The 19,641-nt window shown below is 66.4% G+C and overlaps 1 protein-coding gene across 11 annotated transcripts in view; it reads left to right on the top strand.

Annotated features, from left to right (window-relative positions):
- The window catches only part of NCOR2 (nuclear receptor corepressor 2), a 159,875-nt gene that overhangs the window by 119,086 nt on the left and 21,148 nt on the right, over positions 1 to 19,641 (top strand). For 9 of the 11 annotated variants that reach the window (XM_054695417.1, XM_054695419.1, XM_054695425.1 and 6 more), the window contains 10 exons: positions 3,589 to 3,736; positions 5,882 to 5,932; positions 6,797 to 7,427; positions 11,248 to 11,368; positions 12,281 to 12,449; positions 15,888 to 16,043; positions 16,869 to 17,008; positions 17,600 to 17,702; positions 17,850 to 17,954; positions 18,148 to 18,251. In XM_054695417.1, the coding sequence (XP_054551392.1) occupies positions 3,589 to 3,736; positions 5,882 to 5,932; positions 6,797 to 7,427; positions 11,248 to 11,368; positions 12,281 to 12,449; positions 15,888 to 16,043; positions 16,869 to 17,008; positions 17,600 to 17,702; positions 17,850 to 17,954; positions 18,148 to 18,251 (1,728 nt within the window). The remainder of the gene's footprint in view (positions 1 to 3,588; positions 3,737 to 5,881; positions 5,933 to 6,796; positions 7,428 to 11,247; positions 11,369 to 12,280; positions 12,450 to 15,887; positions 16,044 to 16,868; positions 17,009 to 17,599; positions 17,703 to 17,849; positions 17,955 to 18,147; positions 18,252 to 19,641) is intronic. The other 2 variants (XM_054695422.1, XM_054695421.1) reach the window with 2 other exon arrangements.

Here is a 19,641-nt window from a genome sequence, read left to right as displayed (position 1 = left end):
GGGCCCCACGCCTCACCTTCCAGGTTGCCCCAGGACATGGCCCTGCTGAGCCCCCAGGTACCCCCAAGCTGGGTTGGAGGACCAGAGCCCCCAGCAAGGTGGATCGTACAGCTTGGTTTTGGGGGTGAATGTGGGTCAGGTGCCAGCGTCCCAGTACCCCAGCTCTGTTTTCTTCTATAAAGTGGGGGAGTCATCAGGGCCCTCATCCCAGTACTGGGGGGCCTTGTGGGCGCTGTGCTCAGAGCTGCCCTGGCTCCCCGCTCAGTGGTGACGTCATTGCCGTGATTTTATTGTAAGGCTGCCACTGACCCCCTTCTTTCTCAAGGGCATGAGGGGCCCTCCCCTAACCAATGCAAGCAGGAGCCCCAGTCACAGGAATCTGGGCCCAGAGACCCCCGTTCAAACCCGGAGCCTGCCCCTCCCTAGCTGCTGGCCTTGGCAAGCAGCATGGCTGCTTGGTGCCTCAGTTTCCCTGCCTGTGAAGCGGGAATGCCCTGCTGCCACAGGCTGTGGGATGACGGGAACTCAGAATGGAATGGGCAAGTGTGAGCCACGGTGGCCGTGGTGGTGGCCATGGCCATGGCGGGGCGGGGGGTGGCGGGGAGCTCGCCGCGCTCTGAGTTGGGTGTGGAGCATGCCTGCGCAGGAGTTGACTGAGAGGTGGGCTGGTTCACCCCTGAGTTCAGAGAGGCAGCTCCTAGAGGGTGGGGGTAGGCTCGGGGCAGAGGGCTCCCCGCAGCTCTGCCATTTCCTGAACGTGCCCACAGGTCCGTGGTGTCGCTGCTCTGCACCTTGGGTTCCTCGCTCCAGGGTGGGAGCGAAGCTCGACGCCCCTCCAAGGGCTGCGCGGGGGAGGGGCTGTCTCTGTAAAGGGCAGTGCCAGGCGCTCGGGCGGCATTCAGTAAGTGCTGGGGGCGTCCTCCTGTTCGCAGACCTTTATGGAGCTCCCGCTGTATGAGGGAGCGGCGGCAGGTGCCCCGGTGTGGTGAGACGGGGCTCCCTGCCGACAGTCTCTCCAGGGGACAGAGGGGGTCGTTGTGGGCCACCCCGCCGGGCTGGACTCGTGGGCGGTGCCCGTGTCAGAGAAGGTGATTCTGGTCCCAGTGAAAAGCAGCTGAAGCCCTTAGCGACCTCGCGTCCTCCCTCCCACCCTGAATGTTCACACAGCGGGTCCCGAGGCCGCCCACGGCCAGGCCTCGGGTGAGGGCCGTGCGGCCACAAGGAGCTGGGGCCTGGGGAGCGCAGGGGGCTGGGAGCGCCTCTTTGTGGCAGCTCCTGGGCCCTTCCCCTGTTACTGGGTGTGGCGGCAGGAACTCACTGGAAGGTGACCACATGCAGCGGGCCAGAGCGGGGCTGCGGGCCACGTTCTGCGCAGGCTGATAGGTGGGCTTGGCAGCCACTGGTGGAAAGAGCAAGGGCGCAGCGGACGGCGAGGCTGGTCTGGGGGCCTCGAAGGAGCAGAGCTGGGACCCATCGTGGGGAGAGGGGCTCAGACGGGGTCCCTCCGCCCTGGTGGTTGCCACCGGCGATGTAGGGGCGAGCTCCCCGCCACCGGAGAATGCAAGCAGGCTCTTGAGACACGGCTGACTTGGTGACCTCTTCCTTCTGCCCTCCCCCCGTGCCCCGGGGCCCCAGGAGGGGCAGGTCCTTGTGAATTCTAAAGCAGCGCAGCCACCTCTGGCCCCGGCCCATCTCGAGCTCAGGAAGACGTGTCGCCCTCGGCTAGGGCAGGAGGGAGCAGCAGGAGCAGAGGGTCAGTGGGTGCCCCCTCCTGCCTCGCACCGGGTCTGGCCCCTGCCTAGCAGCGGGCGAGGTCAGCAGGAAGCCAGAGCGGCGGGCGGGCGGAGCTCGTCCCAGAGTTATGTAACGTTTGGCATCAGTGCTCCCAGGGCTTCCCTCCCCCTCCCGATGGCCGAAGTTACCCTTCTCTCCCGTCTGTGAGTCCAGGCCCTGGGGCTCCGCTTCTGCGGAGCTTCTGTTTGTTTCCTGGTCTGTACGGCTCAGCCAGGGCCCGCCTTGCCTTGCTTTACCCTGTTGTCTCCTCCGCCTGAGGCTCCGTCAGCTCACAAAGAGAGATGGTCCAGGCAGAAGGTCCTGCATTCCACCTGGACCCCCTCGCTCCTGAGACGCGCGGTCTAGGCAGGCATCATTGCCGCTCTGAGCCAGTGTCCATCCAAGGAAGTAGTTCCAGGGCGCCTGCTCCGTGCCGGGCACTGCCCCGAGCGCGCAGGGAGGACAGCTGCCGCACTCAGGCCGACGCCGGCCCTTGAGGGGCTAGGTCTAGTTTGGGGAGCAGATTAACACAGAAATCGTTTCAGATTGTGGTGTGAAGAGGCCGTGAATGCGTGGCAGGAAAGGCCTCTCTGAAGGCGATGTCTGGGTGCTGCCCAGGTGGAAGTGAGTCACGGGTCCCTGGGAGAGGGATGTCCAGGCAGAGAAGCAACCGTGCAAAGGCCCTGTGGCCAGGGCCGTGAAAGGCTTTGCATTAGGAGGGCATTGTGTTAGTAGCGGCACCAAGGGGGTGAGGGGTGGGCAGAGGCCAGGCTACGTGGTGGGGATTGGTGAGGAGGAGGACTTGGGGTGATTTCAGGGGTTTTGGGGAGCCCCTGGAGAGCTCGGAGCCAGGAGCAGTGGGCAGAGCCGTGTGCAGGTCTTGTCATGAGCCCCTGAAAGGGCCGGGCACGTGGCGGGTGCTCACGAGCGCGCCAGGGTCACCAGCATCTCCTGTTTCGATTCCTTCCGAGGCTCTGAGTGTTCCGGAGCTCCCTTGGCCCCCACCCCCCGCAGCTGGTCCCCCGCTCACCCAGCTCCAAGCTCCAGAGAGTCACAGTCTGCTGAAAATAGATTGGGGAAGAAGGGGTTCCCTCAGCCGCACCCACAGAAGCCGCACGCCACACAACTTGCTTGAGCCTCTGGGCTGCAGCGGGGCTCGGGAGAAGAGCTCCTTGGGGGCAGGCAGGGCCTGGTGGGGGTGGTCACTGGGCCGGGCTGCGGCCTTGCCGAGCATGGGTGAAGGAGGCCGTGACTAATGGGCAGACATTTCCCTTTTCCTCCCGGCCTCCTGGGCGGCAGAGCCGGGGTTGAGGACCGCTGCTTGCTCAGGAAGAAGGCAGCTCAGAAAGCGCCCCCACCCCTGGGCAAGGCCCGGAGCCTGGGCACCCCCAGGCCCGTCCCAGCCAGGCCGTAGGGAGCGGCTGTATGTCACTTTGGCGTGGGCCCCTCTCTTCTAGGGTTTTGGGGGGATAGTGCAGGGATGCTTGTTCATTTCCTGTTTCCTACAACAAAGCATCACACACGACGGCTTTAAACAACTGTTCTCTCGCAGCGTGGAGCTGCTGAGGTCGCGGTGAGGCAGGCCCGCTCTGCTGGCCCTCTGGTCAGCTGCCGTGGGTGGCCGCGGGCCTCGCTGCCCCTTGGCTGGACTCGCTTCGCCCCACGGGTGTCACGGCCACTTCCCTCTGTGGGTAAGCGGGTTGGCCCGCCCCGCGCTGGAGTGACCGTTGTCACGTCACGTCTGCGAGGACTCAGGCACGGGGGTTTCCCGGCTGGCTGCCCAGGCCCTGACCTGCCGCCGTCCCGGTGTCCTAGGAGAAGGAGAGGAACGCCCGGAGGAAGAAGAAGAAAGTGCCTGCTGCCGCCAGCGAGGAGGCGGCCTTCCCGCCGGTGGCGGAGGATGAGGAGATGGAGGCGTCGGGCGTGAGCGGGAACGAGGAGGAGATGGCAGAGGAGACGGAAGGTGAGGCTGGCGGGCGGCAGGGGCCGAACTGACCTGAGACGTCTGGGTCCTCCTGGGAGAGCATTGGCCGCCTCTAAGGGGGACCGTGGGGGGGGGCGGGGGGTGCTGAGGGCGGCGGGGAGATCAGTTCCAGTGTTAATCGGCTTCTGTCCCCGGGTGCAGCTGCCCAGTGCCAGGCCCATGCTCCCGCCCGCCCTTGACCCCCACCCCTCTCCCTCTCCTGGGCTCAGCCCCTGCCCCCGAAGACCCAGCCGCTGCTGGGCTGATCATCCCTGTCTCTCCTGCTCTCGCCTGGCCCAGAGCAGCCCCAGCTCAAGTTCTTGGTAAATGGAGCCTTCTTTCCCCTGCCACCTGCCTGGGGCTCCTTCCTGTCCCTGTCTGCCTGTCTGCCCTAAGCTCCCGAGCTCCTGCCAACGTGGGGAGGAAGGTGTGAGTCACCCCGGCTCAGCCAGGCGTGCAGATGAGCCCCGGCAGCCCACAGCATGGCTGCCACCTGAACCCTGCTTCCTGGTGGAGACGGGGAGTCAGGCCGCTCAGTCACTTGTCTCAAGTGGAGAACTGAGTCCGGCCTCTTCGCCGGCTCCTGCCTCCCCCACGTCGGCTAGGCTGGAGGGCCGGCCAGCGTCCGACGGGAGCTGCACGCTTTTGTGGTCCTCGCTGTCGGGAACGGAGAGGACCCGGGAGATGGGAGGGTCCGGGGAAGGTGCCCGGCCTGCAGCTGGGGGTCAGGAAGACGAGGTCGGCTCGGCATTAAAGCCGAACAGAAGCTGCCTGAAGGAGGGCTATGTCGCCCGGGCTCGGCAGGGAGGGCCCTTCTCTGCTGGGTGGGGGCTGGTCTGGCCGGAGCTGAGACCTGCAGGCCCCCCTGGGGGCTCCGAGCCACCGGGGAGACCGCTCCGGGCCGGGGAGACCCTGCACCTGGGTGTCGTGTGGCCGGAGGCCGGGGCTCTGCCCAGCACGCGTGCTACAGGGGACATGGGGAGGGGAGTGATGCTCTGGGTTAGGGCCCAAGGGTGTCCCAGTGGAACCATCTGGGAAAAACAGCCCCGGTGCCCGGGCCCCTCCCAGGAGGCTTCAGGCTGGAAATGAGTCAGTTCAGGGGTGGGAGGAGCGCCCCTTTCCTTCCGTGTTTGCAGCGGCGATGATGGTTATGAGGACGGCAGCCTCAGACGTGTCCCTGGGATCGTCCTCGGGACCTGGGGGGCAGGAGCTGTGCCCCCTCCCCAGAGGAGGAAACGGGGCCGAGTAGCACAGTTGGCCTGAGAGGGATTGACCGGGGTTCAAACTTGTTAGAAGGGCTGGTTCTCGGGCCCCGGCCAGACCTACTGAGTCAGAAATGTCTGGGGGGCCCCAGCCCTATGAAGCCTCAGGCCTCACTCGCCTTGGAGCTCCCAGTGCAGACCAGCCTCTCGCGGGAGAGCCCAGCGTTAAGCTCCACACGGTGAACAGGCAGCTGAGATGTGGGCTACGCCTCTGGGGGGACCTCGGCTCCCTCTCCCCATGTGTCTGCATGTGAGCAGGGGAGGGGCGGCGGGGGGGCAGGTGGGCCGGGAAGCCCTGCTCCCGAGCAGCACAGCCCATGTGTCTCCGCCTCATGGTGCCTCAGTTTCCTCATCTGCACACTGGACGGGGGGATGGCCCCAGCTTGGGGGTTCCTGAGGATTCCATGTGCCAGCACGGACCCCGCTCCTCAGGAGCCCGTGCTGCTATTGCTGGGTTGTTTGTGAAAGGGGCGGCCCTGCTCGGGCCTGCAAGGGAGGTGGGAGGCGGACAGGCCAGGCAGGGCAGTGGGGACAGCAAAGGGAGAGGGATGTTTGTCTGGAGCCCCTGCAAGCCCACGGCCTGGCTGTGTGTCTGCGGGTGAGGTGGGGGCGCGCCACCCAAAGGCCTGCCCCCGCTCAGGGGCCAGCACCCTGCTCCAGGGCCCCGAGAGCCAGGAACGCGAGGCCACCCCGGCGCGGGCATTGCTCAGGCCACTGGGGGCTGCTGTGACCGGAGTAGGAGGGTCCAGGCATGAGGATCGGCCGGACCGGGCGGGTACTGACCAGCAGAGCCCCAGAGCCCCCAAGCTGGCTGCCGTCTCCCGGCCACACCCACCTTCTCCCTCCCCACCGCTGCCTTCTGACCCTGCTCTCTTCCTTCCAGCTTCACACGCCTCTGGGAACGAGGCGCCCCGAGGGGAATGCAGCGGCCCAGGTATGAACACAGACGTCTGGTTGGGGTTGGGAACGAAGCCGGGCCGGGGGGCACCCTGAGATCACTGTCCTCTGCGAGGGCCCCACCTCTGTGAGCATGCCTCTGCCCCCCGTCCCAGTGCAGGGTCTGTTCCCCATGCTGTTCCCTGGCTCTCCCCTGCAGATTGGTACACTCAACACCAGTGACTCTTACCTGGCTTAATTTCCCCAACAGCAAGTGTGGGGTTTTCAGGTGCCCCCATTTTACTGAGAACGGGGCGGTGGTGACCCAGCCTAATCACTGCAGTGGCTTTAAGGCTGCAGAGCCAGGCCCGTGGCCCAGGTCCCTGGCCCTGTCCGGTGCACCCGCTGTGTCTCTGGCCTGTGGGAAGTAGTGTGGGGCCAGCCGTGGGCGTCCTGCCCCTGATGGACAGGGGCCCCGGCCTCACCTGTGCTGGCCGTCCTGGCTCGTTCACCCGCGGATGGGGGTTGCCGCTCCCCGTTCTGCAGATGGGAAGCCAGGGGTGCTGAGTTTTCTCCGGCCAGCCTCCAGTGAGGGGTAGGGGCTCTCATGAGAACATGGAGCTCCCCGCAGAACGAGGGCCCTCACCCTGGCTGCCTGAGGTCTGCTTCTGGGGGTGCCGGCCTCCAGCATCCTGGGCTGGAATGTCAGTGAGGCTGTGGGCTCCCGAGTGACCCGGGAGAAGGCCGCCATGAGAGCAGGCACTGGGGGGGCTCCGCCTGGGGGGCCATGTGGGGGCGCCTCAGGGCCGTTTGGGCCACAGCCCCCCTGAGCTTCTTCCCCAGAGCCGGGTGTGCCGGTCGGGGAGGCCGGGGCTGCTCCTGTTCCTGGGTGTCCTCACCCCTCCTTGCTCTCCCCCCACAGCCGCGGTCAACAACAGCTCGGACACGGAAAGCGTCCCCTCCCCCCGCACCGAGGCCTCAAAGGACACGGGACAGAACGGGCCGAAGCCTACGCCCGCCCCAGGCCCCGACGCACCGCCTGCAGAGCCCCCCACCCCCCCGCCCGAGGACACCCCGGCCCCCACGGAGCCCGCGGCTGCCCCTGAGGCCACTGGTCTGCCCACGCCCCCTCCTGCTTCCCCGTCGCCCACCGCACCCCCTCCTCTGGTCCCCAAAGAGGAGAAGGAAGAAGAGGCCGCCGTGGCCACCCCAGTGGAAGAGGGGGAGGAGCAGAAGCCGCCCGTGGCCCCAGAGCTGGCCCTGGATGTGGGCAAGATCGAAGACTCCGGGGAGGCGCCCCCCACAGAGCTGGCCGAGAGTGGGTGCAAGGAGGAGCCTGCGGAGGAGGGAGGGCCCGACAAGGCCAGGGGGGGCGCGGGGGCCAGCGCCGAGGCTGCACCCGAGGGGGCGCTCAAGACGGAGAGCAAGGAAGGCGGCGGGCCTGCGGCCAAAGCCCCTGCAGCCAAGGGCTCGGGTGCCCCCCAGGACAGCGACTCCAGTGCCACCTGCAGCGCCGACGAGGTGGACGAGCCCGAGGCGGGCGACAAGAACAGGTGAGTGGGCAGTGGACACCCGTGGAGCGCGGACTAACGGTGGCCGCCCGGAGGCCTGGCGGGGTGGGGAGACGGCCTGGCTGACCAGCGGTGAAGCGGCGAGGGGTGGGCGATGGCTGAGGAGGCCCGAGGCGGCCGCCTGTGTCCTCCAGGCACTGAGGACTGAAGCGTGTGCCAAGCCGGGGCGGGGCTGCCGTGGCCCAGCGGAGGTCGTGGAGGTCGGCCTAAGGCTGGTGGCTTTCGAGGGGCGTGTGGCAGTTTCCAGGGATCGCGGGCGGTTCCTCTCCGGTGCATGAGGGTCCCGGATGCTCCCTGGCCAGGACCAGGCTCCCTGCTTTCAGCTGCTCGCGGGGTGCTGCGTGGACCCCCTCCCCCGCTCACATCTGGGCAGCCCGAGGCTCCTTTTCCGGAGAGGCTGGAGCTCCGGGTCATCTTTATTTTGACTGAAAACAGCGCGGTCTGATGTGCTCTGCTGCATCTCGGGGAGTCTGGGCGGAGGAGAGGGAGGAAAATCTGACTTTCGGATCCAGCACGTTCACTCAGGAAGGTTTCCTGCCCCCGGGTTCACCGTGCGGCTGTTAAAACAGCATGTTTGCGAGCGTTTCATGTGAAAACCGGGTCTGTTCAACCTTCTGGGCCCCCACGAGCCCCGCAAAAGGATGCGGCCCCATCGTCCATGTTTCCAGGGGCCCTGGAGGCCGCACCTGCAGGCGCCTCCCCGTGGGTATAAGGAGCGGGGTGCTGTGTGGCCCTGTGGTCAGCAGGGGCCTGGCCAGCAGGTTCTGGGGCCGCAGAGATCCTGAGCTCACCCAGCCGTCTAGCCTTCATGCGCTGTCCTGGCCTGGTAATGGGGTCAGGGCAGGCAGCTCCCCACCCCGCCCTGCTGGCTGCAGGGACAGTCATGGAAACACGTTTCGCTCAGCGGGAGGATGCTGACCTCATGGGGCAGCCACGCTGACAGGCGGCCTCCCGGGGGCTGTGCTGGGGACCCTGGCCCGCCCTGGCTGGAGAACTGGAGGCCTGACCTGAACCCCATCAGCCCCCCACCCCCGAACTCTGTGGCAGGCCTGATGCCCTGCAGGCTCCTGCCAGCCCCTCCCCCACTAGCCCCACCAGGGACGTGTCCCTCCCCCAGCTGGGTCTGGCTTCCGTCCACCCTTCCTGCCTGAGTGTCCAGCATTCAATCCCTGGGGAGCAGGAGCCCTGGGCTGGGAGTCAGGACACCTGGTCTGTCATGCCCCGTGTGACCGAAGCTGGTCCCCCGCCCGCGGGGTGAGGCTGGACCCAGGCCAGCCTGCTGACCTCTTCCTGGCTGGCAGCCCGCCATCGCTTGCTCTCTCCTCCCTCGGCCACGGCTGTGCGGGGCCAGGGCCAGGCGGGCGCCCAGGGACGCAGACGAGATGCGTCAGAGCAGGCCTGGCAGCCCTGGCCTCCCGGAAGGACCGGCAGGGCGACCCCTGGCCCTGGCCGCCTGCCCACTGTCCTCTTCCCGCCTGGCCGCCCAGCGTGGTGAACCGTGTGCCCCTGCACGCACTCAAGAGTGCCCCTCGCTCATCTGGCCCCTGCCTGGGTGGATTCTACTTTCCGTCTCCGGCGCTTTCTGCTGGGCAGCTCTGCCTGGGAGTTTTCTTGGCCAAGCACCAGAGATGGTGTCTTTGATTACAGAGCCTTGAGTCTGCCTGCCCTCCCCCTTCCAGTTCCCAGAGAAGGTGCCTGGCACTGGGGTGGTAGGGTGGCCTCGGAAGAGGGCTCATGGTGAGACTCAGTGCCCGGTCATCTGCCTCCGGCTGCTGGGCCCACGCATGTGGGTAGTGAAGAGTGGACGCCCCCCCTCCCCGCTCCATTGGGGGTGCGGGAGGCTGGAGTGTGGCTGCTTCTGGACTTCTGGGCTGTGAATGAGCTGTGACAGCAGTTTCTGTAACTGGCTGGCTGGCACCTGTGTGTGCCAGGCGCCGTGCTAGGCTCAGGACGGCTGGCCCCTGGGCCCCAGGGCACTTGCACGCGCGTGAAAGCGACAAGCACGGAGCTGGACCACTGGGGAAGCCAAGTGACTGCGTGAGTGAGATGAGGGGGGCACGGGAAGACCGGGGGGCAGTGGTGGAGCAGCGGGGGCGGGGGAGCCTCCCGGGAGGTGACACTGAAGGGCACTGTGTGTGCGTCGAGATGGGAGATGCTGTCCACGCACAGCTGTGAGCCCATCGTCACGACTAAATTCCAGAGCATTCCCATGACCCTGCAGCGAAACGCTGCGCCCGTCAGCAGCCCCCCGCCGGCCCCGCCCCCGGGTCCACTGTCCGCGTCTGTCTCTGGACTTGCCTGCGGGGGTGCGCAGGGTAGCCGGGCCTCGGTCGCCCCCCACCGCCCCTGTCGGCTTCTGAGGCTCCCCCACACTGGAGCCGGTGTCGTGGCTGATTGCTTCCCGGCCGGAGCAGCTGCCGCCGTGTGGGGGCCCACGTTCCATGGGGCAGCGCCGCCTGCTCTTTCACGATGAGTTCTGTGGGGCGCATCTCTGGCCAGGTGCCGCCTATGGCGGGGCGGCCAAGCCCGGGCTCTGCGGACTGTTTGCACAGGGGCTGCGGCCTGTTTGTTTTTAAGTCGACGTTTGTGGATGCAGCTGGTCTGCGTGGAGGGTGATAAGTAATTGGGAGGGATTGGGACTGGGTGAGGCGGGGGGGGGGGCGGGCAAGCGGGTCACTTTGGGCTGAATCCCAGGACCAGGAAGGGCAGAAGCTCTAGGAAGCCCCTGGGAGTGGTCCCGGGGTGGTCCTGGGAGTGCCGCTGGGCTCGGCGAGGGAGGGAAGGGGGCGGCCGGTGCCCGGGTGGACCGTGGCACACGCAGAAGTCAGGCCGACCTCGGTCCGGCCCGCATAGGAGCCCCCTATGCTGCGTCTGTCTCCGCTCGGCTGAGCTTGTGGCGGCTGTGGGCAGGGGACCGGGGCCCGTGGCACCGGTCCCTGGGGCCCCCTGTGGGGCGAGGGCGCCGAGGTCACGCGTCTGCCCCTCCCTGGCCGCTGTGTGGCGGCCTGTGCAGTGTCCTGGTTTTCCCCGGGGCAGCGGCTGTGACTTGCTGCCTGCTCGTGGTGTCGGCCGGGGCAGCTCTGGCTCATGCGGGGGCCAGACCTTTCGCGTACACCGCCTGGCTTCTGGCTCTGGTGCCCGAGGGTGCAGACTAGCCCCTGCGTCCACTCCGTGCACCCCAGGCTCAGCCCCTGGGCTCAGCACGGGCAGGTCACAGGAGGGAGTCGAGCCGCATGGGGCCAGCGGGTGGCCTAGGGGCTCCAAGGCCGGGATGGACCCAGGACCTGTCTGGGACCCGTGCCGGCGGGGAGACAAGGGGATCATGGCCAGGCTGGTGCCCAGTGCTGGGCATTCTAGAAATCCCCAAAGCCTTCCTGACAGAGGCAACACCCCAGCCCTCCAGTCCTGCCCCCTCACCTCAGCTTCTCAGTGCACAGGCCGGATCCCGGTTACGTAGCATTCTGGTTAAGAGGCTGCACCGCGCCCAACCCTGTCTCCCAAGAGTGGAGTCCACTCAGCGCCACGCTCAGGGCCCAGCCCTGGCACCTCAGGAGCTCATCTGGGGGTGAATATTATCTGGCTGAGGCTTTGGCTTCCGGCCTGCGGGGTCACGGGCTGGGCTTCTCTGGGGCCTCCCTCACCCCCCGCCCCCGGGAATCTTTAGTCCTGGCTTCCTGGCCTCTGGGCTGGGGCAGCGGGGGTTTTTGCCCCTCATAGGGCCCGTGTGGACCTGAGGAGGCAGCATGGAGCCAGGGCTGGAGAGGCCAGATGTGAGCCACAGCCGGCGCTTATGTCCCCCCAGGCTGCTGTCTCCGCGCCCCAGCCTCCTCACCCCGACCAACGACGCCAGGGCCAGCGCCTCGCCCCAGAAGCCCCTGGACCTGAAGCAGCTGAAGCAGCGCGCCGCCGCCATCCCCCCCATCGTGAGTGCCCTGCCGGGAGGGGCCCAGCCCGCCCCCTCCCTTCCTGCTCCAGAGACAGCAGATCAGGCCAGGGCGCAGCTGGGCGGGTGGGGCGCACCTGGGCCAGCTCTTCCAGGCGCTGTTTCCTGGAGCAATCCCCATGGAGATGAGGCGGCTGGCTCGGGCGCAGGCCTGCCGGGTGGGGCTCTGGATGCGGCTGGCTGGGAGTTGGCCTCGCTCCTGCCTCTGTCCCTCTGAAGCTGCGCCCTTGGGGCCACCTGTCCCCAGCCGCCCAGGGTTTTCCAGAGCTCCCAGACCAGGCACTGGACTGTGGGGAGGCAGCAAGCCCTCCTGGCCGTCCCAGCACCTCAGAAAGAAAGGTGGGGGCCCCATGTTGTCATTGTGAGGTCCTTTGTGGACGCCCCTCCTGGAAGCTTCTCAGGCCCAGCGGGCAGCCCCTGGAGGGACACCCTGGCCCCTGCTGAAGCTGTCCCTGTCCCAGGAGGGCCTGGGCATCCCTGCTGCAGCTGGGTCCTGATACGACTGGGCCCTGGACGGAAGACTGAGTGGACCTGGGCTTCTGGGCGATGGGCACCAGGCAGCCAGGCTGTGCTGTGAGCCAGGCCCGGTGTCGCTCTCAGTCCCAGTTTCTCGGGGGCCAGGAAGGACTCGGGGTTTGGGGAGGGTCTTGTAGGGAGGGTAAGGGGTGGGAAGGCTCCCTCACATCCACCGTCCCCCGCCAGGCGGCTAAAATGGACACACCCTACTTGCTCTGTGGGGAGTCTCCTTCCGTGTCTCCCGAGCCGGGTGCCCTGGGCCATGTTGGTGCCCCGTTTCCAGGCTGGGCCCACGCAGGAGCCCTGGTAGACTTCCCCTGGTCTCTGTGGCCCTGAGTGCCCTGCAAAGGTACTCACTTCTCCCTGCTTCCTTCAGCAGGTCACCAAAGTGCATGAGCCACCCCGGGAGGATGCAGCTCCCAAGCCAGCTCCCCCTGCCCCGCTGCCTTCACAGCACCTGCAGCCAGACAGTGATACCCCACAGCAGCCCAGCAGCAGCCCTCGAGGCAAAAGCAGGAGTCCTGCGCCTCCTGCCGAGAAAGAGGGTAAGTGTGTGCCTGTGACAGGAGGGGCCTGGGGAATGAGGGGCCGCTGAGCGGGGTGAGGAACATTGGTGTCCAGGGCAGCTGTTGTAAGTTCCAAGCCTGTAGTACAAAGTGAATAATAAAACAGGAAGTAGTGAGGCGGTAGGGAATGGTGGGGACTGCAGCAAAACTGCAAGTGAACTTGTGTTCTTTCTAAAATAGGCACATAATGGCCGCAGCCAGATCTCCATGTGGCAGCCTGGGCCTGGGGGTTTTCTCCTAGAGAAGCCAAAAGTCCATCTTGTCATTTAGAATTTTCTGGTTTCTTGACATTGATAGCTTTTCATAATTTTCAAAGGGTTGCGAGTGGGTGAAAGCCAGTCTGTGGTTTAGCCGCTGATTCCATGTGACTCAGTTCACACATGAGCTTCTAGAACTGCAGCTGAGGCCCAGTGCCCAGCTGGCAGCGCTCTGGGGCTGGGGAGGAAACACTGCTTCTCCAGCCCTCACACTGACCTTATTCCATGCTGAGGTCACTGGGCGCATTGCAACTGGGTACAGTGCCTGCCGGGGTACACTTTATTGCTCCACTTGAAGCTCAAGGCCAGGAGATGGGCGGGGCATGGTTCCTTGTTCCCTAGATCCTCTTTCTGCTCCATGCCCCACTGGACCCAAGAAGTTCCAAGCCCATGTCCCCAGAGGGGCCCTCTTCCCAGACTGGCCTGGCATGCAGTGAGTGCTGTCAGCCTCTGGCAGACCTTGACGTTGCTCCCAGGAAGTCCCCCGGCCGCCTCCCCTGCCTGGTGCAGCTCAGGCTTGGGCTCCAGAGGCCAGTGCATCCGGCCCCTCCCCACCTGCCTCGGGTACAACATCTCTCCTTTTCTAGAAAGCCAGGCTGGCCCGCGGCCATGAGCCTCCCTCCTGGAGGGTGGGGCTACGTGCCTGTCTGAGGACAAAGAGCAGGGCCGTCTCTGTAGGAGGACTGCTTCATGCTCCCCACAAGTGACATGGGCCTGCTGGACAGACTCCCTATCACCTGGCCTGCCCCCTGCCTGCCCTTGCCGGTTCTGGGAAGTCTTGCCTGACCGCCACCCTCACAGGCACCCTCTTGGCCGGCTCACAGCGGCTCGTGGCTGCTGGGCTGGGGCATCTGTGGGACGCCTGAAGTTGCCAAGCCCCACAAGGTAGTAAGCAGGACGGTCCCTGCTATTTTGGGGAGTAAGGAGCATCTGTGCCAAAGGAAGCAGGATGCCTTTGGAGTAGCTTATGCAACAAAAGAAACAAATCTGAGTGAGTGATGGGCAGGCTAGGGCCGGGGCATCCTGGAGAGAAGGCGTCAGTCGTGGGTGGACAGTCCTGGCAGAGGCAGCAGTAGATGCAAAGGTCCTGGGGTGGGAACAAGCTTGGTGTGTCACTGGCTGGGGAGCAGACTGGCTAGGAGGTCAGAGGAAAATGGGGATCAAGGTGTGCAGGGCCTGGCCCCAGTGCAGGGACGCTTTCTCAGGTGCAGCCGAAGCTGGGGTATGAGGGGCATGTGTAATGTGATCTATACTTAGGAGGGCTCTCTCTGGCCCTGGAGTCAGGGCTGCAAGGACTCGCAGGCAGATGGAGGAGGCCACAGTGATTGTGGGCGGGGCCTTGCTGATGGGAGTGCAGCGCAGATGCAGGTCTGCACCTAGGAGGACATTGCAGGCTTGGGCACTGGTGAGGGTGGAGGCCGTGGTCAGCATGGAGATGTCTGGGGCCCAAACACCGTGCCTGTGGTGGATCTGAGCAGGTTGAGCCACCCTTGGGCGGCCGGCACCACCCAGGACCAGCCAGGGCCCTGTCCTGGGAGAGGGCGAGCCACCACCAGCCGCCCAGAGTCTGGCGTGTGGCCCATCTGCACGGCCGAGGGCTCTGGTTCCTGGCATGGCTCCTGCAGCAGCTGGGGCACCCGGCACCGGCACCACCTTTGAGACGTGTGTGAACTTGAGGTCCAGCCCTGCCTCTGGGCTCCCAGGAGCCTCCCCATGGAGGCCCCGAGGTGCAGTGCAGCCCAGCCAGGCCCTCGGCCTCCCGGGCCCAGCTGCAGGGGCCAGTTGTGTCTCCAGGCTCTCGGCCGCCTGCCTGGCTTGGCCTGGCCCCAAGTTTCCCTTCCAGCGCCTGAGGCCACCCCCTACCCCAACCCCCCACTGCCACCAGAGCTGAGCTGCAGGTGTGTCACTGGCCGGGGAGCCGGGCTGCAGGGGCCCCCGGAGTCTGTGGGATCCCCCAGCCCTGGCAGATATGTGGGTTGCCCCTGCTGGGGCTGGTGGAGTGTGAGAAGCCCCACGCTGAGCCTGTGACCCCTCCTGGGGGCAGCTTCCTCTCTCAAGGGGAGAAATGGAAGCAACACGGCACCTGCACCTGCTCCCCGCTGCTGTGCCCAGGGCAGGCGTCGCACATCCACCCTAACCCTCTGCTGCCCTCACGGGCCTGGCCTGCCCTGCCCGTCCCGGGCTGGAAGTTTCTGGCGTCCCAGCTTCCCGCCGGTCCTGTCACCCCGGTTGGTCCTCCAGCCTGACACCAGCGCTGCGGGCGAGGTTCAGCGCGTAGGACAGATCTCGGCAGAGCGAGAGGCGGCGGAGGAGATCCCAGCCCTGGCCCGCACTGCGTGGACCGGCTGGCCCCGGCCTGAGACTCCAGTGCCCATCGCTTTCCTCGCCTGGCAGCACGGGCAGCCAAGGGGCAGGCCTCGCCTCGTCCACTGTGGGCCTCTGAGCAGGCGACGGCACCCCTATGAACCTCATTTCCCCCGCCTGTAAGAGGGGTATGGTCGGCCTTCGTGGGGTGCAGTGAGGAGAGATGAGGGAGCGCATGGGAAGCTTGCAGCAGGCCTGCTGGGAGGCCCTGCCTGTGTTAACCTGTGGTTATTTGCAAGTGCTGCCTGGCAGGAGGGCAAGGGGCCTGTCCAGCGGGTAATCCCGTCCCCTTCCACGAGCCTGCTGGTGTGTCTGGACCCCTTGTCCCCCTATAAAGTAGGCCTGGTGCCATCTCTTCCTCGCCAGCCTGAGGTGCTGGCTGAGGTGTGCACACAAGCCTGGTGGTATTCCCTAGCGCGACCCCGCCACCCAGGCCACGGCCTGCCCACTGTCGTGGACTGTCCGCAGGCGACCCGGCTCGGCCGTAGACAGTAACGGAAGGCCCCTGCCTCTGTGCCCCTCTCACCATCCGCCGGCCCCCGCTGGAGGTTCATCTCAGGCCACCAAGGCCCCCAGCCGCCCCCCAACACGCTGCGCTGAGCAGTGTCACGGGCTGGAGCCGTTGCCCGCCCACGGCCTGGGGCATGCGCCACAGACCCTGTCACCAGTGACTGGGACCCTGGCCTAGCCTGAAGCCGGCCCAGGGTGCAGGGAGGGCCTGCCTGGGCCAGGGCGGCCGGGGTGCCGGGCTTTGAGGCCTGCTGCACCCGTCTGACGCCCAGCCTCATCTCCCCAGCAGAGAAGCCGGTGTTCTTCGCAGCTGAGGGCCAGAAGCTGCCCGCAGAGCCACTGTGCTGGGCGTCGGGCCTGCCCTTCCCCGTGCCCTCGCGAGAGGTGATCAAGGCCTCCCCGCACGCCCCTGACCCCTCAGCCTTCTCCTACGCCCCAGCTGGTGAGTGGCCCAGCCTCAGCTGCCTGCTGAGCCTGCATCCCAGTCGCCGGGCACGGCTGCTGGCAGGGGACCCAGTGCTCGCCTCTGATGGGGCCGGGGTGGGTGTGGGTGGCTGGCTGGTGGAGGGAGAGGAGGGGCCCCAGGGAGTTGGGGAGTCTTCAGGTGTGGGATGAATGGGCTGGCCATAGGGAGCAACAAGAGGCGCTTGGGCCGAGACAGGGCAGGCTGAGTGGGCGATGGGCGCAGCCGGGGGTGGAGGTAGGCGGCTGCGGCTCACAGGTGCAGTGGTCGGCGTCCAGCCCCTCTCTGCCCCTGCGGCCGGCAGAGGCCCTAAGCAGAGCTGATTCCCAGGGCTGGGCGGCCTGGTGAGCCAGAGGGACAGAGCAGGACATGGCTGGCGGGGACTGTGGAAGGCGGGACAAGTGGGCGAGACTCAAGAAAACCGAGACGGGCGGCTCACTGCCCAGCGAGCCTGGGGAGACCACAGGGGCCAGGTCCCGGACCCCAGAAGCCATGTGGGGGTGGAGACTGTCCTGGGGCAGTGGAGGGCCACGGCAGGTGCAGGCAGGAGGAGAGTGTAACGTTTCTGAAACGACTCCCTTCTGTCCTCGTGGGGGTTGGACTTCGGGTGCGAACAAGGGGCTGGGGCAGGGCGGAGGGAGCCTTCCCCGGCGGTGGGGTCTGACCCGCAGCTCTGGGGCCAACCGGAGGGCAGCAGCGGGGCTGCCTGGGTGGGGTGGGGGAGCAGCAGGGGCCGCCCAGAGGGCTGTCTCCAGGGGCACCACCTTTCCGGAAGCCCATGATGGATAAACTGGTGCCTCACAGGTCACCCGCTGCCCCTGGGCCTCCATGACAGCGCCCGGCCTGTCCTGCCTCGTCCACCCACCATCTCCAACCCGCCGCCCCTCATTTCCTCCACCAAGCACCCCAGCGTCCTCGAGAGACCATTGGGTTTCATCCCCCAGGTGAGCCGAAGGGGCAGCCCCAGGAGCTCCTGTGTGGCTGTGCTCAGAGAACGGCCCTTTCCTCTTTCAGGGCTCGGTCTTTGCACCTGTGAAGTGGGGGCTTTGGGGCCCGTGATGCCTGGGGTGGGGAACAGGCACCCAGGGACTGGGGATGAGCTGGCTGGGGCCCTTCCCAGGCCCTCAGGGCCTCAGAGGTCACTCTGCGGGGCTGTGAGGCACATGATTCTGCCACCGGGCTGTGTGGCCTTGGGCAAGTTGCTTCACCTCTCTGTGCCTCGTTTTCCCCTCCTGTGAAGTGCAAGGTCAAGCACAGGGCCCAGTCTCAGTTTTCCCCAGGCCACCTGCGGGCTCTGTGCCCCACTCTGCACTGGGTCATGTGGCACCTCACGGGGAGGGCCCAGGCTCAGAAGAGGCAGCAGCGTACCCAGCGTGGCACAGCAGGGCAGCAGGGCTGGGAGGCGAGTCCTGGGCGTTGCCAACCCAGGCTCTGCTCTCTGGCCCTGGTCAAAGGGGGTGTCCAGGTGCTGGCTGGGCTGGGGCTGTGGTGGCAGCTCCATGGGCCCTGTGTGACCCCTGACCTCTGCCCCGCAGTCAGGGACGATGCAGCTCCACGTCCCATACTCCGAGCACGCCAAGGCTCCCGTGGGCCCCGCCACCATGGGGCTGCCCCTCGCCATGGACCCCAAGAAGCTGGGTAAGGTTCTCACCCACCCCACCTTAATCAGTAGCCCGATGTGAGGGGCTCGGGGTCCACAGGACTCTGGGAAGCAGTTGGGAGGCCCCCAACGGCCCTGGAGCAAATGTGAGGGAGGGAGGGGGCTCACTGCCTGCCTGTCCCCAGTGCCCTTCAGCGGAGTGAAACAGGAGCAGCTGTCCCCGCGCGGCCAGGCCGGGCCACCGGAGAGCCTGGGGGTGCCCACGGCCCAGGAGACATCTGTGCTGAGAGGTGAGAGCATGAGGCCCAGGGTCTGCCCGTGTCCCCACTGGCAGCCTGGCTCCTGATGGACAGCCCCCCCCCACCCCCTACCCCACATCAGCTACATCTCTGAGCAGACACCAGGGCAGCCTGGGGTCTCCAGGGCCCAGCGGGGTTGGGCAGGGCTGCGGACGCCCCTGAGCCCCGCATCTCGTTCCCACAGGCACGTCTCTGGGCGCGGTGCCGGGAGGAAGCATCACCAAGGGCATCCCCAGCACGAGGGTGCCCTCCGAGAGCCCCATCACATATCGAGGCTCCATCACCCACGTAGGTGTCCTGGGACGTGCCTGGGGTGGGTGAGGCCCGGGCAGCCGTGGGCGGCCCGTCCTCCTGTGGCCGCCTGCCCAGGTGGGTAGGGTGTCGGGCACTGGAGCCCATTCTGTGGCCCTTGGTCCTGTGTGTGGGTGCTGAGCCGGGTAGCAGGGACGCTGGCCTGTGCTGGACTGGGAGCATGGGCTGGTGGCTTCAGTGTCCACTGACACACACTGGGCTGAGCACGCTAGGGTTGCCAAGGATGCACAGATGGGTGGACAGTGGCCTCTCAGGGACGAGCCCTGTGGGATCCGGCCTGAGGCTCAGCAGGAGGTCTGGAGGGGCATTCAGTTCACAAGGGCCCTGAGGCAGCTGGCAGCCCCCCACCCACCCCCGGCTGCCTTCAGGGAGCACTTGAGCTGAGCCTGGTGGTGCCGCCTGGCCGTCACAGAGCCACCCCACCCCACCCCACCCTGTGACTCAGGTGACAGAGGTCTCCTCGGCTGACCCTGACCATGGTCTGGCTCCAGAGGGAGTGTGGTCCGGGGGTGTGCAAGGCCCCCTGTCAGGGGCTGGGGGCCTTCAGGCCCCTGAGCCCAGGCCTCAGGCAGCCCCACCCATTCCGGGGCTCCTCAGTACCCTGCTTTCTTAGCTCCCACCTCACTTTTCCAGACAGACCCTTGACGTTGGCGCACACTCCTGCCAGCTCATTTCACAGATGGGAAGACAGGCTCGGAGTAAACCTCAGGTCATGTAGCCAGGAAGCCCAGGACCTCGGGTTTTGTGGCCAGGGAGCCTGACTCAGTTTCCCCTTTTGTCCAAGTGTGCTCAGCAGCATCGTTGTCATGGAGTCCTGGAGCTAGGGGTGATACTTGAAGTTTCTGGGCAATGGTCTGCCCGTTTCCGGGTACCCAGGCCACCTCAGTCACTCACATCCCTCCCATTGCTTTTGGCAGAGCCAGAGAGGGTGAAGCTTTCTCGTCACCTGGCTGCCAGCTGGTGATGAATTAGGCACCCATCCCTCCCCGACACGCGTGTGCACACATCCACACACGCGCACCCACACACCTCTACCAGCCCTGAGGGGCTGACAAGCAGGGGCCACGAGGTTGCTGCTCCCTGCACCTGCCCACCTTGAGGTGAAGTTCCCGGGCCCCACCCAGAGGCTTGGCGTCAGGTTTTGTGAGGGGTGTTGTCCTGAAGGACCCCGAGTCTTGCTGGGTGTCTGTCCTCATCCAAGAAGAGCTCCTGGGGGCGTGGGCTGCCCGCAGCCCCCTGGAGGCGCGTCTCCATCCCCGCTGGGAGCCTTGCTCCCTGCCCGTTCAGCTCTGCCATCTGTCCACACAGCGTGCGGGCAGCCAGCCTTCAAGGCAGGACTGATGGGGCGTGGCTGCTGGACATTGCC

This window comes from Talpa occidentalis, unplaced genomic scaffold, assembly GCF_014898055.3.
Source record: "Talpa occidentalis isolate TD23 unplaced genomic scaffold, MPIMG_talOcc4v2.1 talOcc4.14, whole genome shotgun sequence".
Classification (NCBI taxonomy): Eukaryota; Metazoa; Chordata; class Mammalia; order Eulipotyphla; family Talpidae; genus Talpa; species Talpa occidentalis.
This window is presented reverse-complemented; position numbering and strand designations above follow the sequence as displayed.